Source organism: Fundulus heteroclitus, chromosome 1 (assembly GCF_011125445.2).
Source record: "Fundulus heteroclitus isolate FHET01 chromosome 1, MU-UCD_Fhet_4.1, whole genome shotgun sequence".
Taxonomy (NCBI): Eukaryota; Metazoa; Chordata; class Actinopteri; order Cyprinodontiformes; family Fundulidae; genus Fundulus; species Fundulus heteroclitus.
Genome location: NC_046361.1, coordinates 9,531,233 through 9,553,294, shown reverse-complemented (window position 1 = coordinate 9,553,294; position 22,062 = coordinate 9,531,233). Strand labels below are relative to the sequence as shown.

General features: G+C 40.6%; 2 protein-coding genes across 8 annotated transcripts in view; both read left to right on the top strand.

The window, feature by feature from the left end:
- Positions 1–5,605, top strand: part of trim33 (tripartite motif containing 33) — a 39,849-nt gene extending 34,244 nt beyond the window's left edge. For 5 of the 7 annotated variants that reach the window (XM_012861950.3, XM_036129590.1, XM_012861949.3 and 2 more), the window contains 2 exons: positions 2,643–2,693; positions 4,869–5,605. In XM_012861950.3, coding sequence (XP_012717404.2) covers positions 2,643–2,693; positions 4,869–5,090 — 273 coding nt within the window. In that variant the 3' untranslated portion in view covers positions 5,091–5,605. The remainder of the gene's footprint in view (positions 1–2,642; positions 2,694–4,868) is intronic. The other 2 variants (XM_012861953.3, XM_012861948.3) reach the window with 1 other exon arrangement.
- A 1,160-nt stretch (positions 5,606–6,765) lies between these two features.
- On the top strand, positions 6,766–15,965 carry slc66a1 (solute carrier family 66 member 1). The gene is made up of 8 exons (XM_012861904.3): positions 6,766–6,897; positions 9,249–9,442; positions 9,521–9,650; positions 9,972–10,059; positions 11,214–11,368; positions 11,481–11,573; positions 12,698–12,883; positions 15,119–15,965. The coding sequence occupies exons 2-8, from the start codon at positions 9,252–9,254 to the stop codon at positions 15,212–15,214; spliced, it is 939 nt and encodes a 312-aa protein (XP_012717358.2). The 5' UTR covers positions 6,766–6,897; positions 9,249–9,251; the 3' UTR covers positions 15,215–15,965.
- Positions 15,966–22,062: the final 6,097 nt, after the last annotated feature.

Sequence of the window (22,062 nt, the reverse complement as noted above, 5' to 3'; positions counted from 1 at the left end):
AAACGGGTCTAAGATACCTAATGGCAGTCAGGGTGCCATCATCTATGCTGTACATGCCCCCCAGACCACCACCAACCCAATCTTGCAGAACAATGTTGCAGGCAGTATAATGTGCCTCCCCCTTTCACATCTTGGCACAGTAGTAAAGAGTGAACGTGCACTGATCTGGGAATTGAACCAGTAGTGACACTGATCCTGGTCAAATAGAAAAGCAGTCAAAAGAAAATGGGGAGGGAAAAAAATGTGGCCTCCAGCTGCAGAAGCCATTCCTGTTTTTAGGCTCGTCTTTAGTGCTCCTGTTGTTAATTTCATTAACACCACAACGTCTAACACTAATTAACAACCCCCTCTACTGCTGACCTGACCACATCAATATTTTACAAGTTTTACAGACTTAATTTTATACGCTGATTAAAAATTGTTGCTTTAATATTTTAAAGCAGTGTGTTAATAGTCATTCATCTTATTTTTCATGAATTACTAATTAAGTGTAGTGTGGCATTGAGGAGATCAGCCTCACCCTGTAATTCCACATCCTTCGCTCCTGTACCTGTCCGCTCCATTCCAGACCTCCTCCGTGAAACGCAGAGTCTACTCCATCCACCGTTACTCCGTCTAGCTCCTCTCTGAAGTTTCTTGGAGCCTGAGGAGAGCATGTGTGATCATAGTCAATACAAGCAGAATGGAAATCTATTTGGAGAAGATTACCAGCTTTCAAATTAAAAGTTGAAATGACAAATCTGCTTCAATATTTGGTGCAAAAAGAGTGGTTTGCATTCAATATTTTAAAGAAAACGGTTAACTTTATTGTGATATTTTAAACAACTTGTGGTTGACAATCTCTATTTACACCATTTAACTTTAACAAACCGGATGGTGTTGACGTTCTTTTTCCCGTTTGCTACGATTGCAATGAGCCGGAACAGAGCAGAAAGTTGGACTTGCTAGGTGATTTGACAGTGATCGACGGAGAAGTCACGGAAAATGTGGAACCGTTCTCAATAATTAAAATGACAACGCAGTTGCTCCGTCGGTCGGACGTGAACGGAACAGCAATCACGGAGGATGTGGAGTCTGGTGGTGATGCTTTGCTAAGGAAGCCCCATTAGTTTATTAGCAACGTTCAGCCCATCTGCATTGTTAGGTCTGGGCAAACTGGACAGTTTTCTGGACAGGCGAGCACAGTACCCCCATGGTCACTGCATCAGCTTTTGGTACCGTTGGCAGTGTGGGTGTGTACCAAGTCGTGCTGGTAAATGAAATCAGGATCTAAAGCTCGTCAGCAGAAAGAAGTATGAAGTGCTCTAGTGTCCTGGTAGCCAGCTGTACTGAAATAGGACTTGATAAAACACATGGAACCAACGCCTCCAGATGACATGGCTCCCAAAAGGATCTCTGGTTACAGAAAGGTAGCACTGGACTTTAAGCAACCTGGATTGTGTCTTCCTCCAAGCTTCCAGCAACAACTTTTAAATGAGATGCAGAGTTTGCTGTCATCCAAAAAGAGGACTTTTCACCACTGAGCGTATCCTTAGCCCAGATAATACCGTGGTGGCAACATCTCTGCTTCAGAGCATGGACAGTTCTGGTCCAACTCAATACGTCCGCGGTGGTTCTTGATGCTCTGACTCCAGCCACAGGCTACACATTGTGAATTTCCCCCAAACTCATGATTTTCTTCATAATCCTCTGCAGCTCTCGCTTTTGCTTGTGCACCTTTTTTTTTCTAACCATACTTTGTCCTTCCACACAATTTCTACATTATTATGCTGTGAAATGGCACTAACCTAACATTTCTGTATTAATGCTTTTTTAATAGTCATATGTAGTAATCTAGTTTTTTAGACACAAAATTTTCTGGTTTTATGATCTCTCAGCAATAATCATCAAAATTAACAGAAACTACTAAATCCCAATTTGTATTAAATCTTTACAGGGGGTAGTCGTTAAAACAAAGCAACTTTTTGATGAAATTTTCAAATGAGATGCAGTCGTATGCACGCTCCTCAAACCACACTTAAAAGCTGGCCCGTTGGTGGTGATGCTTGGCGACTGCAGTCCGCTTGCAGTTTTGTGCCCCTGCGCTGAGTTGTCGAACAGACCTTAAAGGCATCATATTTCTCTTCACATTTGCTGTCTCTCACCACTAACTCTGCTCTAACACAGCTTCCCATTAGTAAACCACAGAGTTGCTTAACAAGATTGATTTGATCACTTTTTTTTGTGTGGCAGAAGACTTATGCACATTGCTCTGTCGGACATTTCCTGTAGCTCATTTGTCACGTGTCGATGGCGGTCATAGCTGTTTATAACAAGTAATAACTTTTTACAAGGTCATCATCTTGTAAAGCTGAAGAGATGATTGGATGTATATTATATGGACCAGCAAAACATGGTGAAACATATAAAGAGAGGGAATAGCGCCACAAACGAACCTAATTTCTTTGTGTCGTTTGTGGCCTTTACTTGCTGTTAATTGATGCCTTTATTGACTCGGGTGATGATGCACACCTTTATAACTAAGCACAGTTTAAAAGAAACAGACTTCCGATCTGTTATGACCTAAACTGCCTGTGCTATGAATTCTTCTCTCCTCCTCTTCTGCTTCACTGTCTTTGTTGTAATGTTATTACCCCCTTCAGATGTCTCGAATAATCCGAGTTTATGATGAGGAGAAAGAGATTAATACCCAGGTAAGCCGTTTCAAAAAGAGCACCGATGTCCTGTTCCTTCCCACTGAGGCTCCAAGAAATCTTTGGAAACGACTGAGCAAAGCTCTAAGCAGCTGCCTTGCCTTTTAAATTATATAAACCTTTTTAAAAAAGGGTTGAAATTGGTTGACACGCTCTGAAGTGGGGAAATGGGTCACGAGATGACCCTAAATTCTGATCATCTCAGTACATTTGTTTTCCTTTCACTTTATTTTCTGCCACTGTTTTCATATTCAGACTTTCGCTTCATAGTTTTGAAGCTTTTAAATGATGAGGAGTGTGAGTGTAACATGAGGAGATGTCACTGTGTCTCAAGACGCTTTTCCAAAGCTCGCTGGGGAAATACTGTCAGCCACATGCACCAACTCATAATAAAACTAAAACCAGCAATTAATGGAATAATCCACCGACTGAAGCAGTGTGGATGTGTGGTCGTATTTAAAGGATCTAAAGATAACAAGACAAAACCATTTAAATATGCAATACGTATAAAAAAAAGGTTAAAGTTTTACCAAAGACATGAGGAGACGTTAAAATGGTGTGCTGTATATTCAAATTAGTGTCATAATAATGGGAACATGGCAATATTATTTTGTCAGGTTAGGGTAATCATGCAGGTTCTGTCAGTTTTGACACTATTTGTTGTATTTGTTTGACATGTTTCCTGTTAACTTCAGTTCAGGACCTCAACCTCTAAACAGAACCATTGTAGAGAGCCAAAAATGGAGGAAATGTTCTGTTATCTCCGGCTCCCCTAGAGCTTCACCATAACAGTGAGATTTTCAGCAAAATCAGGTATTTTCCACCCCAGAGAGGCTGAAAGCTCTAAAGATGGAACAGAGCAACCTCGCTGCGTAACGTTTAGCCTTCCTGTTATCTGCTGAAGGCTTGCTCTCTCTCGCTCTCTTCATCAACCTGAATGAACCTCCAACAAGTCATACGAAATAGCTCCCTTTTAAAAACGCTTTCTCTGACTTTATTTTTTTAATCACCATCCTAATACTGAAAATGATTTATTAATCATTTGAGCCTTTTTTTTTTTCAGTAACACCAATTCTACGTAAGCCCCTAAAGGTACATTGAAGGGACATTTTAAAAAAAGTACTTAGTCGTGCATACCAGAAAGTAATTATTTTTTATTTCCCTTCAACGTCCCTTTAGGGGCTTGATACTATTCACACTAAGGAGGTTTGTCGCTGTGGCAAAGGAGCACATGCATATGGTGCGTTCACTGATCATGAAATAATTGGAATTTTGAATTTTACCACCGCTAAGTAACCTATTGGTGCTGGTCAAGCTAAGAATAGCCTGGTCCTGGTTCAGAGCTGATTTCTTGGTTCAGCTCTACAAATCTGTGGGAAGAATTATGAAACAGTTCATTCACATAGCGGCTTCATTGTTAGCCGCTATGTGATGCCCCTCGTATAAGAGTAAAAGGAAATACAAAATACATGAACACTTGAAAAGTTTCACACACTTAAATGACTGTATAATTAAAATAAAAGCTAAGTGGTTCATGTAGTGCTTATGTATCTTCTGAGAGTAGCAAATTAAATGCATGTGATTTAAATACAAAATGTTTGATACAGTTTGTCACTTTCTTATATTTCAAACTGACTTTTTAAACAACATACATTTCAAGTTTATTGTTTGAACTTCAGTGGGGAAGTTTTTGTTATTTCAGATTTTATCTTCTGCGGCTGAATTCTGAAGTAAATTAGAAATAAAACAGGTTTGAGGCTTTCAAACATAAAGCATTTATTCCCACTGGTTGATATAGGTTAGATTTTAAATTTTTTTTGCCTGTAAACGGGTACAAAAATGTTCATTGTTGATCCAACGTATTATGATTATTTTTTTTATTTGGTGGTATAAGTATAACCGGGCCTTTTGAGCTGTAAGTGCATTGCTTCATGGAGCCACAGTGGGACAGGACGGCAGGACAATCCCTGCTCTGTACAGCAAGGTTGAGCTGGGGCCGCTCTGCCACCATGGGTCTTAACCAAATCTAATTTGTCTCCTCCTTCTCCTCTTCCTCCTTCCTGTCTCAACCCACTCATGTTTCCCCCCGCTCAACGGTACTCGCACCTTCCTTCTCTATATCATTCCTCACGCTGTTCTTCTTCGGCCTCTTCCTCCTCTTCCTCCTCCCGACAGGCGGGATCAGAGATGGCGATATCTGGTAAGGCGGTGAGCCTGTACTTCGAGGAGAAGCTGCAGGAGATCTTCCCGGATCAAAACTTCCCCGACTCGCCGGATCCCGAGTCCTCCGACGAGAAGGAACGAGAGGACGTTGACACAGAGGACTCTGAGGAGGACTTCATTCAGCCCAGACGTAAACGGTTGAAAACGGACGACAAGGCTGTTCACATCAAATGAATCCCAACGTGAAGAAACGAGAAGTAAAAAGACTGTCTTCCTCTCATCCCCCTCTTCCTAGTTTCTTTTTTCTTTTGGAGCGACAAATGATAAGTATGAAGTCACCCTCATCAGATTGTTGCCTTTTAAAGTATTTGCAAGTTTTCTTTTATGTTTAATTCTGTGAACTCCCTACGGGTGTAAACATACATGAACTCCATTTGCTCTGTATTTCATGGACATTTACCTGCTAGGACAGATTTTGAAGTAGGACTTCTTGTTCTGTTGTAGTCACCTATTGATTTTTTTTCTTTTTTTTTTTTTTTCTATCATCCTTTTGCATTTGTAGAGTTGTAACAATTTCTTTATAAAAAAAACCCCACATTTAACTTGAACTACTCTGTTTGATGTATATTATCTATACTTCGACACTGAGCCTACCAAGTATTTGTAAGACTGTGGAAATGTTGTGTAAATAAGAGAGTCTACAGTATAGGTGTTTTGGTGCGTCAATAAAACCTGTTGTTGAAGTATGACCGGAGAAAATATTTGTACGGTAGGTTTGCATTTTCCTTAAGTCTTCCTGATGTTTCTTTAACTGCTAAAGGGTTTTACACAGAGATTCGACCCACAGGTCCGCTGCTAAGGCTGTACAGCTGTAACAAAAATATAGAAATGTTTAACGCCGACGTGTGTTCAATTAATGCAATCTACTGTGGATAAACTAGACGTTTTTGTAGCACCGCTGATAAAAAGCAGAAGTATTACTAATAAAAAGGAATCGGATTTTCCTGTGATTTAGAGGTTAATGAGGTTATGGACACCGTTATGTGCACTGCCTTGCAAAAGTATTCGCACCCTCCCATGGATTCCTATGGGTGCATCCCCACAGCATGATGCTGCCACCACCATGTTTAATCATGGGCATGATGGTGTGTTCAGGGGAATGTGCATTGTTAAATGTTCAGGTGGACAGCCATGTTTAAGGATATTCCATGCTCTTTATTTTTTGATTTTGAGTTTAAAGGTACACTGTGTTTTTTAAACTTGCAATATGATTGTCTAACCTCATCCTGCTTTGAACTTCACAACTTTATTTATTCCTGACCTGTCTGCTGCGTTCATGATTTTTCTCTCACTAATGTTGTCTAACAAACCTTAGAGGCCTTTACATAACAGCTGGAGTTATACTGAGGTTACATTTATACATAGGATATTTAAAAATACTAATTAACGTCACTGGATTTTAATTGCGGTTGTCAGAGTAAAAGGGGTCCAAATACAAGCGGACTTCACCCTTTTTTAAGAATTTTTATTCAGAAAGCGTTTGGAATGCTGTGCATCCTTATTCCCAAAACTAAAGTATCTACTTTGTCTGGGTCTGTCATAAAATCCCATAAATACATTTGTAGTTGTGACTAAACCCGCTGTGATTTCAGCCTTTGTTGCCACCAGTTTCTATCTCCGCTGCATTTTTAGCCCTTTAACCAAAAGCCTGGACTGAACACCTCAGACGTCCCCTTGGTGGACAATCAGCCTGGAAATCTGCTGCTTCAGGATTCCCCAATAAGATCACATTTTGTTCTGAGGGGGTCGCCGCTGTTGTCTTTGGGGGATTCAGGTCCCTACTCGTCTCAGAACGTCACGTGATTTTTCCCGGAACCCTGGAAATAAAACTACACGTGCTGACATCAGTGAACTTGGTGCTGACTCGTCAGTCTGGCAGCGGGTCAGCTGACACCGGCGCATCACACCGCACACTTACAAAATACCAAGTGGGAGCCGCTTTTTACTCCGTATTCAGCGGCGGATTGAAGCAGCTGGCCAGGTACGTGAGCTCTCGTCTCTGTTCGCCTCGGCTCTAACGCGACTTGACGTGACGTTCTTTGCCAGATTTAATTTTGCACACCGCCTGCTAGATTATTTAAAAACAAAGTGTTCCACTGGAAAGCTTATAGAGTGAATGCTGGTAGAAGTTGATCCTGTAGCTTTAAAAGTCTGGTAGCTTCGGCACAAAATGAAGGCCATGGAATCTATAATTAATATAATTATATGACATGATGCGGTTTAACAATGCCTGGTTATCTGCTGAGAAATATGCTCATTTCTGCTTATACACGCGTTATTCCTGCACACACTTTACTTTAAGACGTAAGGTTTAATAAGCGTCTTCTCCAGGACCCATTAGAAGTATTGAGGTAGAATATAAACAACCTGCAAACCTTTATTTTGAAGTTTTGCTCCTAGCTCCAAAAGAAACCAGAGGTCACGTGACAAGGCTTTTATTAAAATCAGCCAATCAGCGCGCAGGTGGCGGATGTATCTGCGGGAGCGGAGCTCCGCAGAACACCGGCCCGACTTGTTTATTTCTTGTTCCCATGGTATGTCCCCAAGCCCAGGGACGGTGTTGTTGTTCTGCGTAGAAAGGACTCCGCGTCGGCGGCCACACAGGCAAGAGAAATACCAGAAATTAACCATTTTAACAGCGTTTCTGTCAATTTTAGCGAAGCGGTCAGGTTACGAGCCGCAGTTGTCCGGAAAGTGGGTAGCCATTGTTGCTAAAAAAACAAACTAGCTGATTTTTTTTGGGTTTGTTTTCTATTGATTAATGACTTTTTAATTATAGATTTCCATGGGTCACATTTACACCCCCTGGCCGCTTCATTCACCGTATTATCAACGCATTGTGTCGTTGATCTAATCAGCAGCAGCTTGTTTTCTCTGTCTGTTTTAGATGTTTGATGACCTTTGATCCTTCACCAGTTCCTTACCGGGAAACCTGAGCTCACCCTGATGGGGTTTAGGTGTTTTGTTGTTGTTGTTGTTCGTGTGTTATATCAGTATAAGTGGCAATCCTGAGAACTATTGCAACCATATGGTTGAAACACAACATAGACAAGCTGTCTGCTTCGGGTTCTCTTTTAAGACGAGGGTCAACTTTGTTTATACTGTAGCCATGTTGAGAACTAGGGGCTTATTTCCTTTTACTTTAATATCTGTTTTTGCTAAGCTTTTTATAAAGATTGATGGCACAAATGTTACAAGGAAGTAAGCAGCTATCAGGCATTTCTGGACACTGTCAATTTCTGGTTTTCTTTGAGCTCTGAACGCTGTGAATTTTCACTTAAGTGAAATAGAAATAAAGTTCTTTAACACATAAAAGAGAAAAGTGCTGCATATTCTTTATTAGAGTGAGTAGGTTTGAATTCAGCAGAAAAGGAAGGAGTAACATCGTGCCTCAAACACTATTCACTTCCTTATGGATTTATTCGGTCTTTGCTCTTTTGTCACACTTAAATGTTTCAGATCATTGAAGTTTAATAACAGACAGAGATAACCTGAGTAATTACAAAAAGCTGTTTTGAAATTCTAATTTCCCTTATTAATGAATAAAAAGCTATCAGAAGCAACCTGCCACGATGTGAAGAAAGTAATTACCCCCTAAACCTGATAATTGGTCGGGCCACGCTTAAGGACAGCAGCCATCATGTGGCAATGATTCTTTAACATCGTGCTGAAACAGTTTAGACGTCTTTCAGAAGTATCATAACACAGCCACACTGGAGGGCTTTTGAGCCTGAACAGCCTGTTCAAGGTGATGCCACAGCTTCTCAATCAGATCAAGCACAGACTTTGACTAGGCCAAAACATAAAAAAATAACATGATCGTATTTAATTTTATACATATTTTTTGAGAGCCATGCAGATGTGGACTAGCTGGTATGTTATTGCTCATTTCTTGTTCTGCTGCGTAACCCGGGCATGTGTAAGGTGAAGGTCACAACCTGAGGCCCAAATATTCTTGAAGTTGCGCTGGTAGGGAGAAAACTTACAGCTAGTCCTGCAGGCCCCGAAGCGGCACCCCGGACCCTTACACTGCCACCACCGTGTTTGACCGTAGGATGATGTTTTTCCTTTGAGATGCTGTTTCCCTTTTACACCAGGTGGAAGAGGACACACAGGTCCATAGAACCCTAACCCTAATGTTTTGTTTGGCAAATCTAAGGCTCCGATTTTTTTTTTTTTTTTTTTTTTTTTTTACATATTTGACCTGTGGATCACTCATCAGAGCAGACTGATGAAAAGTCTTATATTGCTATCTGTGGTTGATTGATTGATGCATCTCTAAAATAGGAATGTATAATAAATTCACTAACAGATGTTTCTCTTTAGCGGCAGACTATGGGGAAGGGCGGAGTCTTCACACCGAGCTCGTTTGGCTTGACCGATTCAGGAAACTTTACGTCCCTGTGTCCCAACGGCTCCCAGTGGATCTGGGATGGACTCGGGGAATGTGCCCAGGACGGGAGGGACATGGCCAGCGTCTACCTGGGCCTCCTGTCCATCGTCTGTTTTATGGTGTCGTCTCTCCCGTAAGTCTGTTGTTTTAGCGCTTGCTGCTGTTTTTTGTGGTCTGTGTAAAATTCATTGTGCTCACTCTCTGAACACAGACAGTATTACAGCTCCTGTAAAAAGGGGAATATGGACAGTGCCCTGTCCATTTGGTTTCTGCTGCTGTGGTTGGGAGGCGATTCCTGTAATCTGGTGGGCTCCTTCCTGGCTGACCAGCTTCCACTTCAGGTGATTTTCATATAAATTAGATATGTTATGTCAAGTCTTTCAAATAACCCAGAAATTTAAAAAGCAATGACCAATACGCATGAAATACATGTTTAAAAAGATATTTTATGATTGTGCTCTTGAAATTATCAAAAATAACTATACCACACTGATAATAATTTTCATATTTTGTGCTCTAATTTCTGAAATTACATTATCGATTTTGCTTGTATCAGCAATTATTTCAGCATAGCTACAGCCACATTCAAGTATTTAAACTCCCGTAAACCAAAGTATTTTGTTTACTTCAGACTTGTATATCTGTATGTTTTTGTCATCTAGACCTATACAGCAATTTATTACGTCTTGGCTGACCTGGTGATGCTGTCCATGTACATGTACTACAAGATGAGACACAAAATGGCTCAAAGTGAGTTTATTTTATTCCTGTTTTAGTTAGAGTTTTATTTGTTGCTTATTTGATAGCCTGCCCAGATATGGTACCCTTCATTTGCAGTAATAACTCCAAATTTCCCAGTTATAAGTCAGAAAAATCACATCGTAGAGGTTGCTAAAATATATTCTTTAAATACACTTCTTACGGGTTGTATCTCATTAAATCAGAAGATGATAGTTAACAATGTGATCCCTGAGTCTCTGGGTCCTTAAAATACATCCAACGACATAAGGCAGGTTTTTTTTGTGGTCTTTTCCACCACCTCACAGAACTGCCATGTTTTCCGCAGCTTCAAACAGAGAAATATAATGTCTAAAGATGCATTAGAACCACTATAAGTCCTGTCTAGTCTGTAACAAACTTGTCATATTTTGCAAACCCAACAGTTAATGGTTGTCCATTAACTCCAACTAGATGGTTAGACGCGCCTGCTGGCCCAGAATGGGGCAGAAAAGACTAAAGTCAGACCAACAAACCATTCAGCTCAGATTGTATGACAGCAGGCACAGTCTAAAACACGAGGTAAAACAGTCAAACTTGGTGAAACTCTGAGACTGTAATAAATATTGAATTAAGCGAGCAGATCGGCACAAAAGGCAGAGGTAAAAAAAGAACCTGCTTTCTGGAATTGGTTCCTGGAGGTGGAACGAGCCTGTTGTTGCTGAGCACAACAATTAGCAAACTCCACTGATCTTCTGACAGCTAGCTGGAATACGGTTACGATGTGTGCAGAGTCACACCCAGGTCCGAGCTCTGCCTCCAGCTTTAAATGGATCGGAACATAAACCCTTAACTTAAAACATCGTAGATCAGTGGTTCCCAAACCACCGAAAAATAAACAGCATTCATTTTACTGCATATGATCCTTTGGTATTAGGAAATATTTCCCTATTCAAATCAACTTTTTATTCTGATGCTTTATTTCCAGACCTGTATCGTTTTATAAGTGGGTAAATGTAAACTCAGTAACTTCATAAACATTTTTAAAATCAGCATTAGATATTGGCTGTAATACTTAGATCTGCTTTAGTTGATATACCTCTGTGCTAAACAGAATCTCTGTGCTGATGAACAAGCAGCCAGATCTCTGTAATCGTGTTAACCCCTTGTTGCTGCATCTTCACCAGGCAGAAGAGTTTTGAACGCCGTGGGTGTTTCCTGCGTTCTGGGCCTCACTGCAGGTCTCACCCAGCTGCCTGTGGTTGGCCCCCAACCCCAAAGGATTTCCTCTGGGTTCACAAGCCGCTCTTTGCTCTCAACCACTGATTTTAGCGCCATCAAGGTCAGACCTCTTAAAGTTTTTTTTTAAGCCTTTTTATCTGAAGGAAGCAAACTAATTGTGTCTGGCTGTTTTTGGTGTTGGTAATGTTAAATCTACCTCTCTGTTACCCCAGCCTTTTACTCCTAAAGAGATTGTTGGTTTCTCCATTGGGTCAGTGTCATCAGTCCTCTACCTCTGCTCTCGGCTGCCACAAATGTACACAAATGTGAGTATGACCATCTGGTTTACAGCACAACCTCAAGCGCTGGTCATTTTGCTCCGTTGACATTTCACTCCTTTGTGGTTTGGGCTGTTTGGTGCCCGACGTTTTCCTGGACCGAAAAGGTGCAAAGTAATTGTGGGAGGTTTTGGACCGACCATGTGTCAGTTCGATTGCGCCAGGGGGACGTTTCATACCCAAACGATGTAGTTACCCATTGTCTACTGTAAGGAAATGTGTTTTTATGGATTTGATGAATAATATCAAACAGCAGTAGGTGGTTTAGAGTTCTTTCATCAGGGGTCCTAATCTGTCAGATTATGGAGAAAAGATTCATAATCGCTGGGAATGGAGCAATCCAAGGTTTCAAATAAGGATATATAATTAGGTTAAATGAGAGTTCAGCATTTTTATGACAATTTATCTCCTCAATGTATGAAAATATTGAACTGCAATAAAAAAAACACTCAAACACTAGGGCTGTGCATAAAAATCGATACAAAGATTAATATTGATGTTTTTAAAAACAATATTGATATTCTGGCTTTCAATATCGATATACCTCCCAACCTCTAGGGGGCGGTATTACAGCACCCCCATCACTGTTCACAGCGAGGAAGTGCAAGTGAGACGAATTTGCGGAACGGCCCACAGGATCTTAGAAGCGCCTTCATCCCTAAAATCAGACATTTGGACACATTTTTGGTTTCTGTGATACGTTAAATGCATTGAACCAAATGCACTTTATTTTCCTGTTAATATATCAGTGTTCAATACATTTTTTTAATTAAAGGGTAAAATAGTTTCTGAAAGATTTCAGTGTCAACTAGAATCTTAAGCATGAACCCAGATTTCATTACATTGAAGTGTTGGAAACCGTGTTTTGAGAAGAACGTAGTGGATCTTGTGTCTGTGATTACTGAATAGGTCTGCGTAGGTATGCAGGAGATGAAGTTAGAGAAACCGTTAAAGTGAAATGGGAAAGATTAGGTGAACTACACAAGCGAAACTAGAAGTGAAAATAATCCATTATAAAACAGTCTCTGCAGTGTGCATACACAAACGTGACAGTTCCCCATTCCTTGTGAAAACGATCATTTCCCCTGCGGCCGTCTCGTTTCTCATCGCAGTTCAAGAGGAAGTCGACAGAGGGAGTGTCTTACTTCTTGTTTGCTCTCGTCATCCTGGGGAACACTTTGTACGGTCTGAGTGTCTTACTGAAGAACCCGGAGGAGGGCCAAGGCGAGACGAGCTACCTGGTCCATCACCTCCCCTGGCTCATCGGAAGCCTGGGAACGCTCACCTTGGACCTGATCGTATCCTTCCATGGAGCAGCTCCTGCTGTAAATCACGCCTCACTTTAGGTGATGCTGTGGTGCTACAGATGATGGCTGACAACCTCTGGGTTATTCCACCAGTGGTGTGGGAAACAATCTTCTGTAGTGAAGTGACACTTGCAGGAAATATAATCTGTGGTCAAAAAGAGTAAAAGGTTTACCTTGGCGCCCCCTGTTGGCTGCTTTGTTTCTTTGCTGCAAAGGTTCTCAGAGTACGAGAGTATGACTTTATTGACGTGTGATTTTTGGACCAGAAAAATCTTTTTCAGCTACTTGTATGCCCACATGTAGCACCTAGACTTGTTCTGAATAGAGCCAGGAAATTAGATTTCACCATTTTGTACTGTTAAGCTTTTTATTCCTTTTCACACACACTAAAATCAGTAAATTATATCAGTATTACTTTAAATTTGCATTGGACCAATCAAAAAACAATGTTTTAAGCACAAATATCCGGCTTCTGAAAAGTATTTCCATTTCTATGCACTCAAATCTCGCACGAATTACTGCATTGATGCTCTGTGGTGTAGAGGCGATCAGCCTGTGTCTCTGTGTAGGTGTTCAGGAAGCCCAGATTGCTTTAATCCATACAGCTTGTCTGCAGAGGGGAGCAGGAAGCGCTCTAGAATTACCTGCTGGACGGCTGCGTTGACTGTAGACTTTAGAAAACCCAGTGGACCAGAACCAGCAGACGACATGGTAGCCCAGACCAGAACTGACTGTGAAAACTTCACACTGGACTTTAAGCAATGTAGACTCTGTGCCTCTCCAGTCTTCCTCCAGAATCTGGGACCTTGATTTCTAAATAAAACACTGAATCTACTTTCATCTGAAAACAGGACTTTGGATCACTTAGCAAAAGTCTCGGTCCTTTTCTCCGTAGCCCAGGTAAGATGCTCGTATCCGTGTGTAGGATTCGTCGTGGATCTTGAGGCAGCGACTCCAGTTACAGTCCACTCCTTGGGAAATGCTCCCAAATGCTTGAATGAGTTTTGCTTGACAATCTCCTCAAGGCTGTGATTCTCCCTGTTGCTGGCACACCTCTTTTCATGCCATGATTTCTGTTAGGTGTGACACCATGAGTTTCCAGTAATGAACATTTTCACTGTATTCTGATTTCTACTTCTCATTAAAACCACCTTGAGCTGGATTCCTTTCCTTTCCTCTGACTGCAGGTGGGTGAGGTGAATTTATCGGTCTTTCCTACAGTGGCTGCAGTTGGATGGTGTCTGGTTTGGATCTGGAGTGTTGCTTTTACTGCCTCTGCCTTTTAGCAGTGGTACGACTGACATTTCCTCCCCTTGTGGCTTTTTAGGCTGCCATCAGTTGCAACAGGGTGATGTTTGACTGCACCGTATACGCATGGCTGATTGCAATTTATAAACCCGGTGCTCAGGGTTCATAACCCAACCCACAAAGGTCTAGAGTTTAAATGCTTCCCAGATCAGGATAAGTATGGCAAAGAAATCCTTCTTTCTCTCACTTTTTTTCTTCCTTCCCTCCCTTCCTTCTTTCACTGGATTATTTCCTTCCCTCCCTCTGCTTTCTTCCTTCCGGTTTTCCTTTCACCTTTCTCTCCTGTGGTGTTTACATGTATTGAAAAGCTGTATATAAGGTTTGAGATCAATACACATAATTCATGTTTAGCCTTTGTACTTGAACCTCTGCTGACTTGAGAGTGGAACAAATGCAATTTGGACCTGAGAAATGTGCAGAGCATATATATATATATATATATATATATATATATATATATATATATATATATATATATATATATATATATATATATATATATATATATATATATATATATATATTAATTAGTGCATTTAAGATAGTCAATACTGTTGAACATTACTAATGACAAAATGTTTGATTCTTGCTTTCATAATATTAAGGCTACAATATTGAGAAGAGGATTATATTGCGACTTTTTAAGTTGTCAGCTTTCTTAATTGCTCTTCTGTGATTGGTGCCTTTATTGCAGCTCTGCCTGTTTTACAAGAGCGTGCAAAAATCCTGAATTAGTAAATCTGCATTGACTTACCAAGTTTATAACCAGCTGAGGTCGCGATCTTCAGCTGCTCTGTCCACTCACTGAAGAAGTCAGCTGGGTGGTTTGGTTTTGAAAGCCTTTGTTTTTCTGACGCGGTGAGCTCAAATATTACACGTTGTTATTTAATTTCTCATTTCCTTAACCTTGCCGCTCAGATCTCAGTACAGTTCCTCATTTACCGCAAGGCTCCGGTTCAGAACGTGAACGGGAGCCTCGCTAATGAAGAGACGGCGCCTCTGCTCAGGAGCTGAGCGAACAGACGGACAACGTTCTGGAGCAGCTCGCCTCCAATCAAACTCACTTGGTCAACACACACAAACTGTAATCTGTAGCTCATTACTGGTTTTATTTATTAGGATCTCATTCTTGAATGTTTACAGATTTTCTTTTAATCTCCAAAACACATGTACAGGTTAAATGCATGTCCTAAGATTAGCTGATGTTTTAGCTCTTAAGTTTGTGGTCTACAGCGACGGTTGATGGTTTCAGACGTTGGACATTGAGCTCTGAGTTTAGCGTCAAGCATTCTGTGAGAGGCCAGTGATTTCTGGCAGCCTTGACCATTCCACAGAGGTTTTCTCTGAAGTAACTTTGGTGCTTTTAGTTTTTGAACCGTTGGACAGGTGGGCTAACCACCACCGCACGGCCCTGCTCTCTGTAAAGTGGGTCAGAATAACTCCAACTACCTGGAATCTGTGTTTTTAAGGCTTTAGAAGATGTAAACCATTAGTCCATGCCGACTCCCTTTTAACTTCCATAATAGCCATGTGCCAAAATACTGGGGAAAGAAAGTAGATCTTTCATGCTAAGAGCTCATGTTTTATATTAAAAAAAAATTATTTTTTTCTTTGATTTGCACGTTTTATTGTCTGGTTTTGCACATTTTGATGTAAAAGTAGGTTTTGTATCAGAAATGTTAAACATATCTGGTTGGTCAGTGTATTGTAAAGAAATAAATTGAAGGCAATATTTTCTCTGTGCGATATTGCACAAGAATTCTTACTGGTGTGTGTTTGTTTTTGCTCCTTGGTTTGATAAATTTTATAGTGCAGCATCTTTTACAGGTTTTACAACCACTGAACGTCTTCACATTTGTCACGTTGCAATTGCAAATTTTATTATTTAAATTTTGTTAGCCTGATACACAGTAGCACATATACAGGAAGTGATTTAGAAAAGATTTTAAGAATATCTCACAAATGAAAAAGTGTGGAATGCAATTGTTCAACACTTTGAGGAGGTGTCTTTTCCCAGAGTTACATCTTGAAGTCTTTCAGGGCATGTCTTCTACACGTACAGAAGCAGAAATATTTGCTCATACTTCTTTCCACATCAGTAGAAGCTTAGTCAGATTGGTAGTGATCAGAGGTGGTTAGAGTAGCACTACTTCAACATATTTTTCCTCAAGTAAAAGTAAAAAGTTGTCGGCCAACAAATTACTCAAGAGTAAGAGGGTATTCAGTAAGAAGGCTACTCAAGTACTGAGTAACTAATAACAGCTGATGATTTAATACTGCAGACAAAAATACAAGCTTAAGTCCAAATTACAGTGTTTTAAAGACAAAAGATACACGTTTCTAAATATTTTTTTTCAGCATTAAAGTTGAAAGCAATACTTACAGCAGCTAATGTCTATACTGCATGTTAGAACAGTGCCAAGTACTTCCAATGACATCTACTGTTTAGTGTATATTCATTTGACCTCCAAATGCCTACTTGACCTCAGCAGTCAGAAAATAACATTAAAACAACAAAGCTCGTGTACAAATAAGAATTCTCACTTTAAAGCAAACTCTAGGTTTTTGTCCATCCGGAGCGTTTTTTGTTAAAACAAGTCTGTTCTTTACTCGCAGCAGCTAGAATAGCCAGAAACTTTAATAGTAGGGATACTTGATTATAACTCAAGTAAAAGTAAAATGTATAGTGCAGTAAAACTACTCCTAAAAGTACATTTTGCTCAAAAACGTACTCAAGTAAATGTAACTAGTCACTACCAACCTCTGGTGTTGATGGCCAGACGAAGCCCCTTGAACCCCTGAGGTTTATTTGCTTTGTGGTGCCATCAAGTGGACGATAAATGTAAAACAGGCGTGATTATAATGACATGATTTATTTTTTATTGTCTAAAGCTCTAAATTGAATGGTGTTTGTGTGATGCCAATAAAGAAATCCTGAAAATGGTATGATCTTAATTTATCTTTATGATACAATGACTGGATCCAAGGGAAAATGGCAAACCGGTGAACCAGTTCCTGAACCAATCACGTGCCGTTGGCCGTCAAGGCTTCCAACGTCACCACCTACGTAAGCTACACGAGCCTCCGTACGCGCTTCACAAAAGTTGTCAACACCTGGACATATCACTACAGATTGGAAAGACACTTTGTCTTTGCGAGCATGGACTAAGGTCACTGAAATACATGAACATGCTCTAATCTAAACCAATCCATGCATGTTTGGGTTGTTCTGATAGAAGATGAACCCAGTCTCTGGGGTTTGCAGCCTCTAATGGCCTCATTTCCAGTATTGGCCTGTATCCATCTTCCCATCATCTTCAACCAAACCTTCCTTTCTATTTGGGATTTTATGTTCATGCCATGCATAGCTTTTTGCATGCAGGCCAAAAAGTAAAATTTTCATCTCATTTGATTGGAGCACCTTCCATGTGTTTGCTGTACCTTCTCTACATTATCTGTTGCATACTGCAAAGATGATTTCTCAAGGATTTCTTTCATAATTGGCTTTCTGCATGCCGATCATCCATAAAAGGCCAGGTTTTGGAGAGCTTGGCTAATAGTCGCCCTTGTCAACAGTTTCTCCCCCTGAGCTATGGATCTCTGCAGCTCTTTCAGAGTTAATATAGCCCCTTTTCCATTAAAAGCCCCAAGACTTAAATCCCCAGGTTTGCTTTCCCATGGTAAACCAAAGTCTGTGGCTTTTGGGTTTTTGTGTTTCCAATATCTAGGATGACGTATGGGACGAGGAAAAACTGCAGTACCGCTCCGGCAAGAAGACAGCGGCTAACAGGCAAAGGCAGAGAAGTTGCAACCAAATCCTGCCGCTCATGCTGCCACTCATCCAGATTCTAAGAAACAGGGGGACAATCTGTAATTGATGGCGTTACATCTCCTTAGCCCCTTTTACACCGGCCCTAACCCTACTTCTCACCACAGGGCCCCTCTATTCTACTCCTGTTGGTATAAATAAATAAAAATAAAGCTCATCTTATTTCTGGCCGTGGTAGTGTGACAGAAGTGGAGGGAGGATGAGATTGGTCTTTAGAGCTTCATAATATATATTATATATATATAATTATATATGTATAATTTTTCAAAGGTCTCCTCTTTCTCTGCCATGGAAAGCGGTCCTGTTACGCACACACCCATGCAGGCACACACCGTGGTAAAAAAAGTTTATAATTTACTCAAAACGCTGAAAACATCCAGCCAAGATTTTCACATTAGATATCTGCTATGTACAGATATTCCCCACAAACGTAGTATATTGATTTGTCAGTCGCAACGAACGGATCCAGTCTGCGAGAAAATCACCGATGGTCTGACCGACTAAACGCTGCGGCAGCGGGGTTTAAAACTTCAGTCTCCCCCAGTAAGGCCAGCCTGTCAGCGGGTCTCTGCCGCTCCAGACAACTCCGAGCAGAATTAAAACTGGCTCATAATCCTGATGAAATGACTGCACAGATGAAGTATGGTGGTGTACTTTCTCGCCTAAACACATCTCAAAATAACTTTTTGTGATAAATGAAGGTTATGAAATCGATAGGTTTATAAACTCATCATGTCCTTAGTTCTCCTTGCTCCACCATTGTGGCGAACAGTTTTTCTTGCTGCTCTCAACAAGCCCTGAGAAAGCAGAGCAAAGTAATGGGTCGCTTGAGGGACCAAAGCCCCAGGAAAGTGAAATTAGTCGCTACTGGGGAGGTCGTGGCCGAGAGATTAGAGCAGCGCGCTTGTACTCAGAGAAGGATGCAAGTACCTGGTTCAATCCCCGGTGCCGGCTCTCTGGGTCCCTGAGCAAGACCCTTAGCCCCAGATTGCTCCCCAGGCGCCACACAGTGGCAGCCCACTGCTCCCCAAGGGTGATGGGTTAAAACCAGAGAGCACAAATTTCGTTGCTTTGTACTTGTGACAGTGCAATGACAATAGAGTTGAATTCTATTCTACCCGAAATGCTACCCAGGCCCCAGGCTTTTGAGTGGCAATGGAAAAGGGGCTAATGGGCTGTCACATTTGGTGAACAGCCATGTCTTAGGTAGGTTTACAGATGTGCCATACTCTTTACATTTTCACATAGAATACTTCTCTGTGAGAGGTTTAAATTTTGAATGTTGTTTTCTAACCTAAACCTGCCGGGTTCCTTCGTCATTTTTCTCCAGCTACACAGTTACTAGCACAATAACCTTTCAGTTTAAAGCTATTTTCGAGCTCATTTCTCTCGGCCCGGAACAAGTCAAGGTCTGAGCTCGGCCTTAACGTTGACCTCCCGCCGTCGCTGACACCAACGCGCAGTGGCTCGGGTTGACCTGCTCCTGGGAGGCCCTGACAGCCACGCTGTTTTTCTTCATTAGCAGAATCACGCTGGCTCGTCCGACGCACCCTCCTTTCGCGTAACACATGGACACACATTTTACCCTCTCCATCAAACATAGTGAAATCAAACACCCTGGAAAGAGTAAGAGCCCACCCAGCTAGGAGGTAATATTGAAACAGAAAATATCAGGGCTTTAGCTAGTGTGTTTGTTGTGAAAGAGTGGCAGAAAGATTGTAAAAGGGGAGAGTTGAGGAGGTTTGCAGGAGGGGGTCAGCGATAGGACGCGTCCATCCATCACCAGGGATGAACAAGAGCCTGTTTATAAACAGTATATGCTGGGAATTTCTTAATGAGATGCTTCCAGTTCCTGTAAGCTATGAGGCACGGTTTTCACCCTGGCTCCCAGATAGTTCAACCAAAAAAGTCCCCGTACATTACAGCTTAAAACTCTTTATTCTTTCATTTACACTTTTAAAATTGGTAATCACATTTCTCATAAATGTGCTCTCACTCAAAAGGGTTTGTTTACACTCTGTGTGTGTGTGTGCTTCTCATTTTCCTTCTCATATTAGGGCCATAACCAGTAAAAAACATCGAAGAACGGGGGTTCTCAAATTTTCTGTGGCCCTTATCAGTGGTAAAAAGATTTCCAAGGACCCCTTCAGATTCCTCATGCTGATAGTCTTTTTTTAAAAAGCCGTTTGCACCGTTAAATACATAAGGAATGATCTATGTTTAAAAAAAATATAAATATAAATATATATATATATATGTGTATGTAAATAAATACACCTCATATTAGAGATTTGGTGGACATTAGATCTTCATTCTCAATAAAGCCAAACTTGATGTAACTGTTGTCCTACTTCCTAATTTTAGCTGATTTGGCTTTTACCTTACTTGAAATGGACGGAGTTAAATATTTGTCCATTGTATTACTTAGCACAACCCCACACATCTTCAGCAGTGCCTCCTCAGGCCCCACAACATGCGTCTCACGGACCCCCAACCTGTGGTTTGTGGACCCCCGTGGGTCTGGGGCCCCGGTTTGAAGACCACTGCCTTAGAAAACTAAGGACCAAAATATTGGTCCCAATAAGGAGGGGAATGGCAGTATAGAGAAAATGGCTTTTCACCCACTGCATTGCAAGGTCCTATAAAGAATGTTGCAATTTTGCTCTGATTTTACAATATTTTAGTTTTACATTTTTTAAGCAACCTTAATGTGATATAAGCAAAAGACAGAAATATTTTTCATATATATATATATAAGCACCAGCAACCCCGCGACCCCATGATGGATTAAGCGGTTTGGAAAATGGATGGATGGATGAAGTTCATATATATATATATATATATATATATATATATATATATATATATATATATATATATATATATATATATATATATATTTTATTGTTTTATTTTTATTTTTTTATTTTAAATGTCTGGAAAGGGTGTCCCTAAAAAGGTTCACAGTTTTTGGAGGCCTTGGATGCGTCACAAAAACAAGAATGTGTGTGCGGTAGAGAGAAGGAACTGAGGACATCCTGCTGCCAAAGTGCCCAAAAATGTGAAAACTGGGTGAGATGATGAGATGCTAAAACACAGACTGCTCATCACAGAAAGCTCCAAAAATCTCAAGTGAGGGAACAGTTCCCAACAGCAGGAAGTTCAAGTTTGAAGTAAGAACGAGTTTAAACAATCTACATAACTGAGATTTGAGATTTTAAAAAACATTTGAGGAAAATGTCCCCCTTATTTTACATTCACTTTGAGTGGTCTAATATTGCTTGCAGGGGAAGAGACCCTTAGCATGATGCTCCCACCACCACTGTGCTTGAGAGATTTTGTATAGTTCCTGGGTTTGAAAAACCCAATTTTGCCTCTTTCAAAGACGTCCCTTGTCTCTTGAATGTCTTTGGCCCCTCCTGTTAGGAACATCCCCACCACTAACAGCGTTTCAATACGTGGTGGACTCTAGGAGAGGGGGCCAAGTTTAACAGGCTGTGCTGCTGTCAAGGATAATTGATCATGATTTGCTGAGATAAATCTGTGAACAAACTGAGCTCAAATCCTGAGAAACGACAAAACTCGCAGCAGCCGAATGTTATTAGGTTTACACAATTATCAAGCACTAATTATACTTTTACAATTCCTTTAACTATTGTTCCTTCATTTTCGTTTTCTTTCATTCATGCATTTCATTTATTCATTTAATTTTCTTATTCTCATTAAATATAAAAAAAGTTATTGATCTATGGTCTGTGTTAAAATGTAAGCAGTTATAGGGGGCCCTGATGATTTGGGGGCCCTAAGCAGCGGCTTGGTTAGTTTATGCCTGGATTCCAATGAGACTGTTATTAGTAGGGGTCGATGTGTATGTTTGAGCCTGTACAGCTTTTTTTTTTGATCCTGTGTGGTTTAGAAAAGATCAAAAATTAAATCAAACTAGTGCATCCAAATTTTCTTTAAAAAAATCATTCTAGTAAATACTTTGTATCATCAGCCCACTCTAAAACCATAAAGCTTTCATTAATATATT

Bases quoted from the DNA above. Each gene is read 5' to 3' on its own strand.
- slc66a1 (XM_012861904.3), top strand. From the start codon at position 9,252: ATGGGGAAGGGCGGAGTCTTCACACCGAGCTCGTTTGGCTTGACCGAT. The intron at 9,651-9,971 runs GTGATTTTCATA...TTTGTCATCTAG, and splicing joins CTGACCAGCTTCCACTTCAG to ACCTATACAGCAATTTATTA. The intron at 10,060-11,213 runs GTGAGTTTATTT...CATCTTCACCAG, and splicing joins GAGACACAAAATGGCTCAAA to GCAGAAGAGTTTTGAACGCC.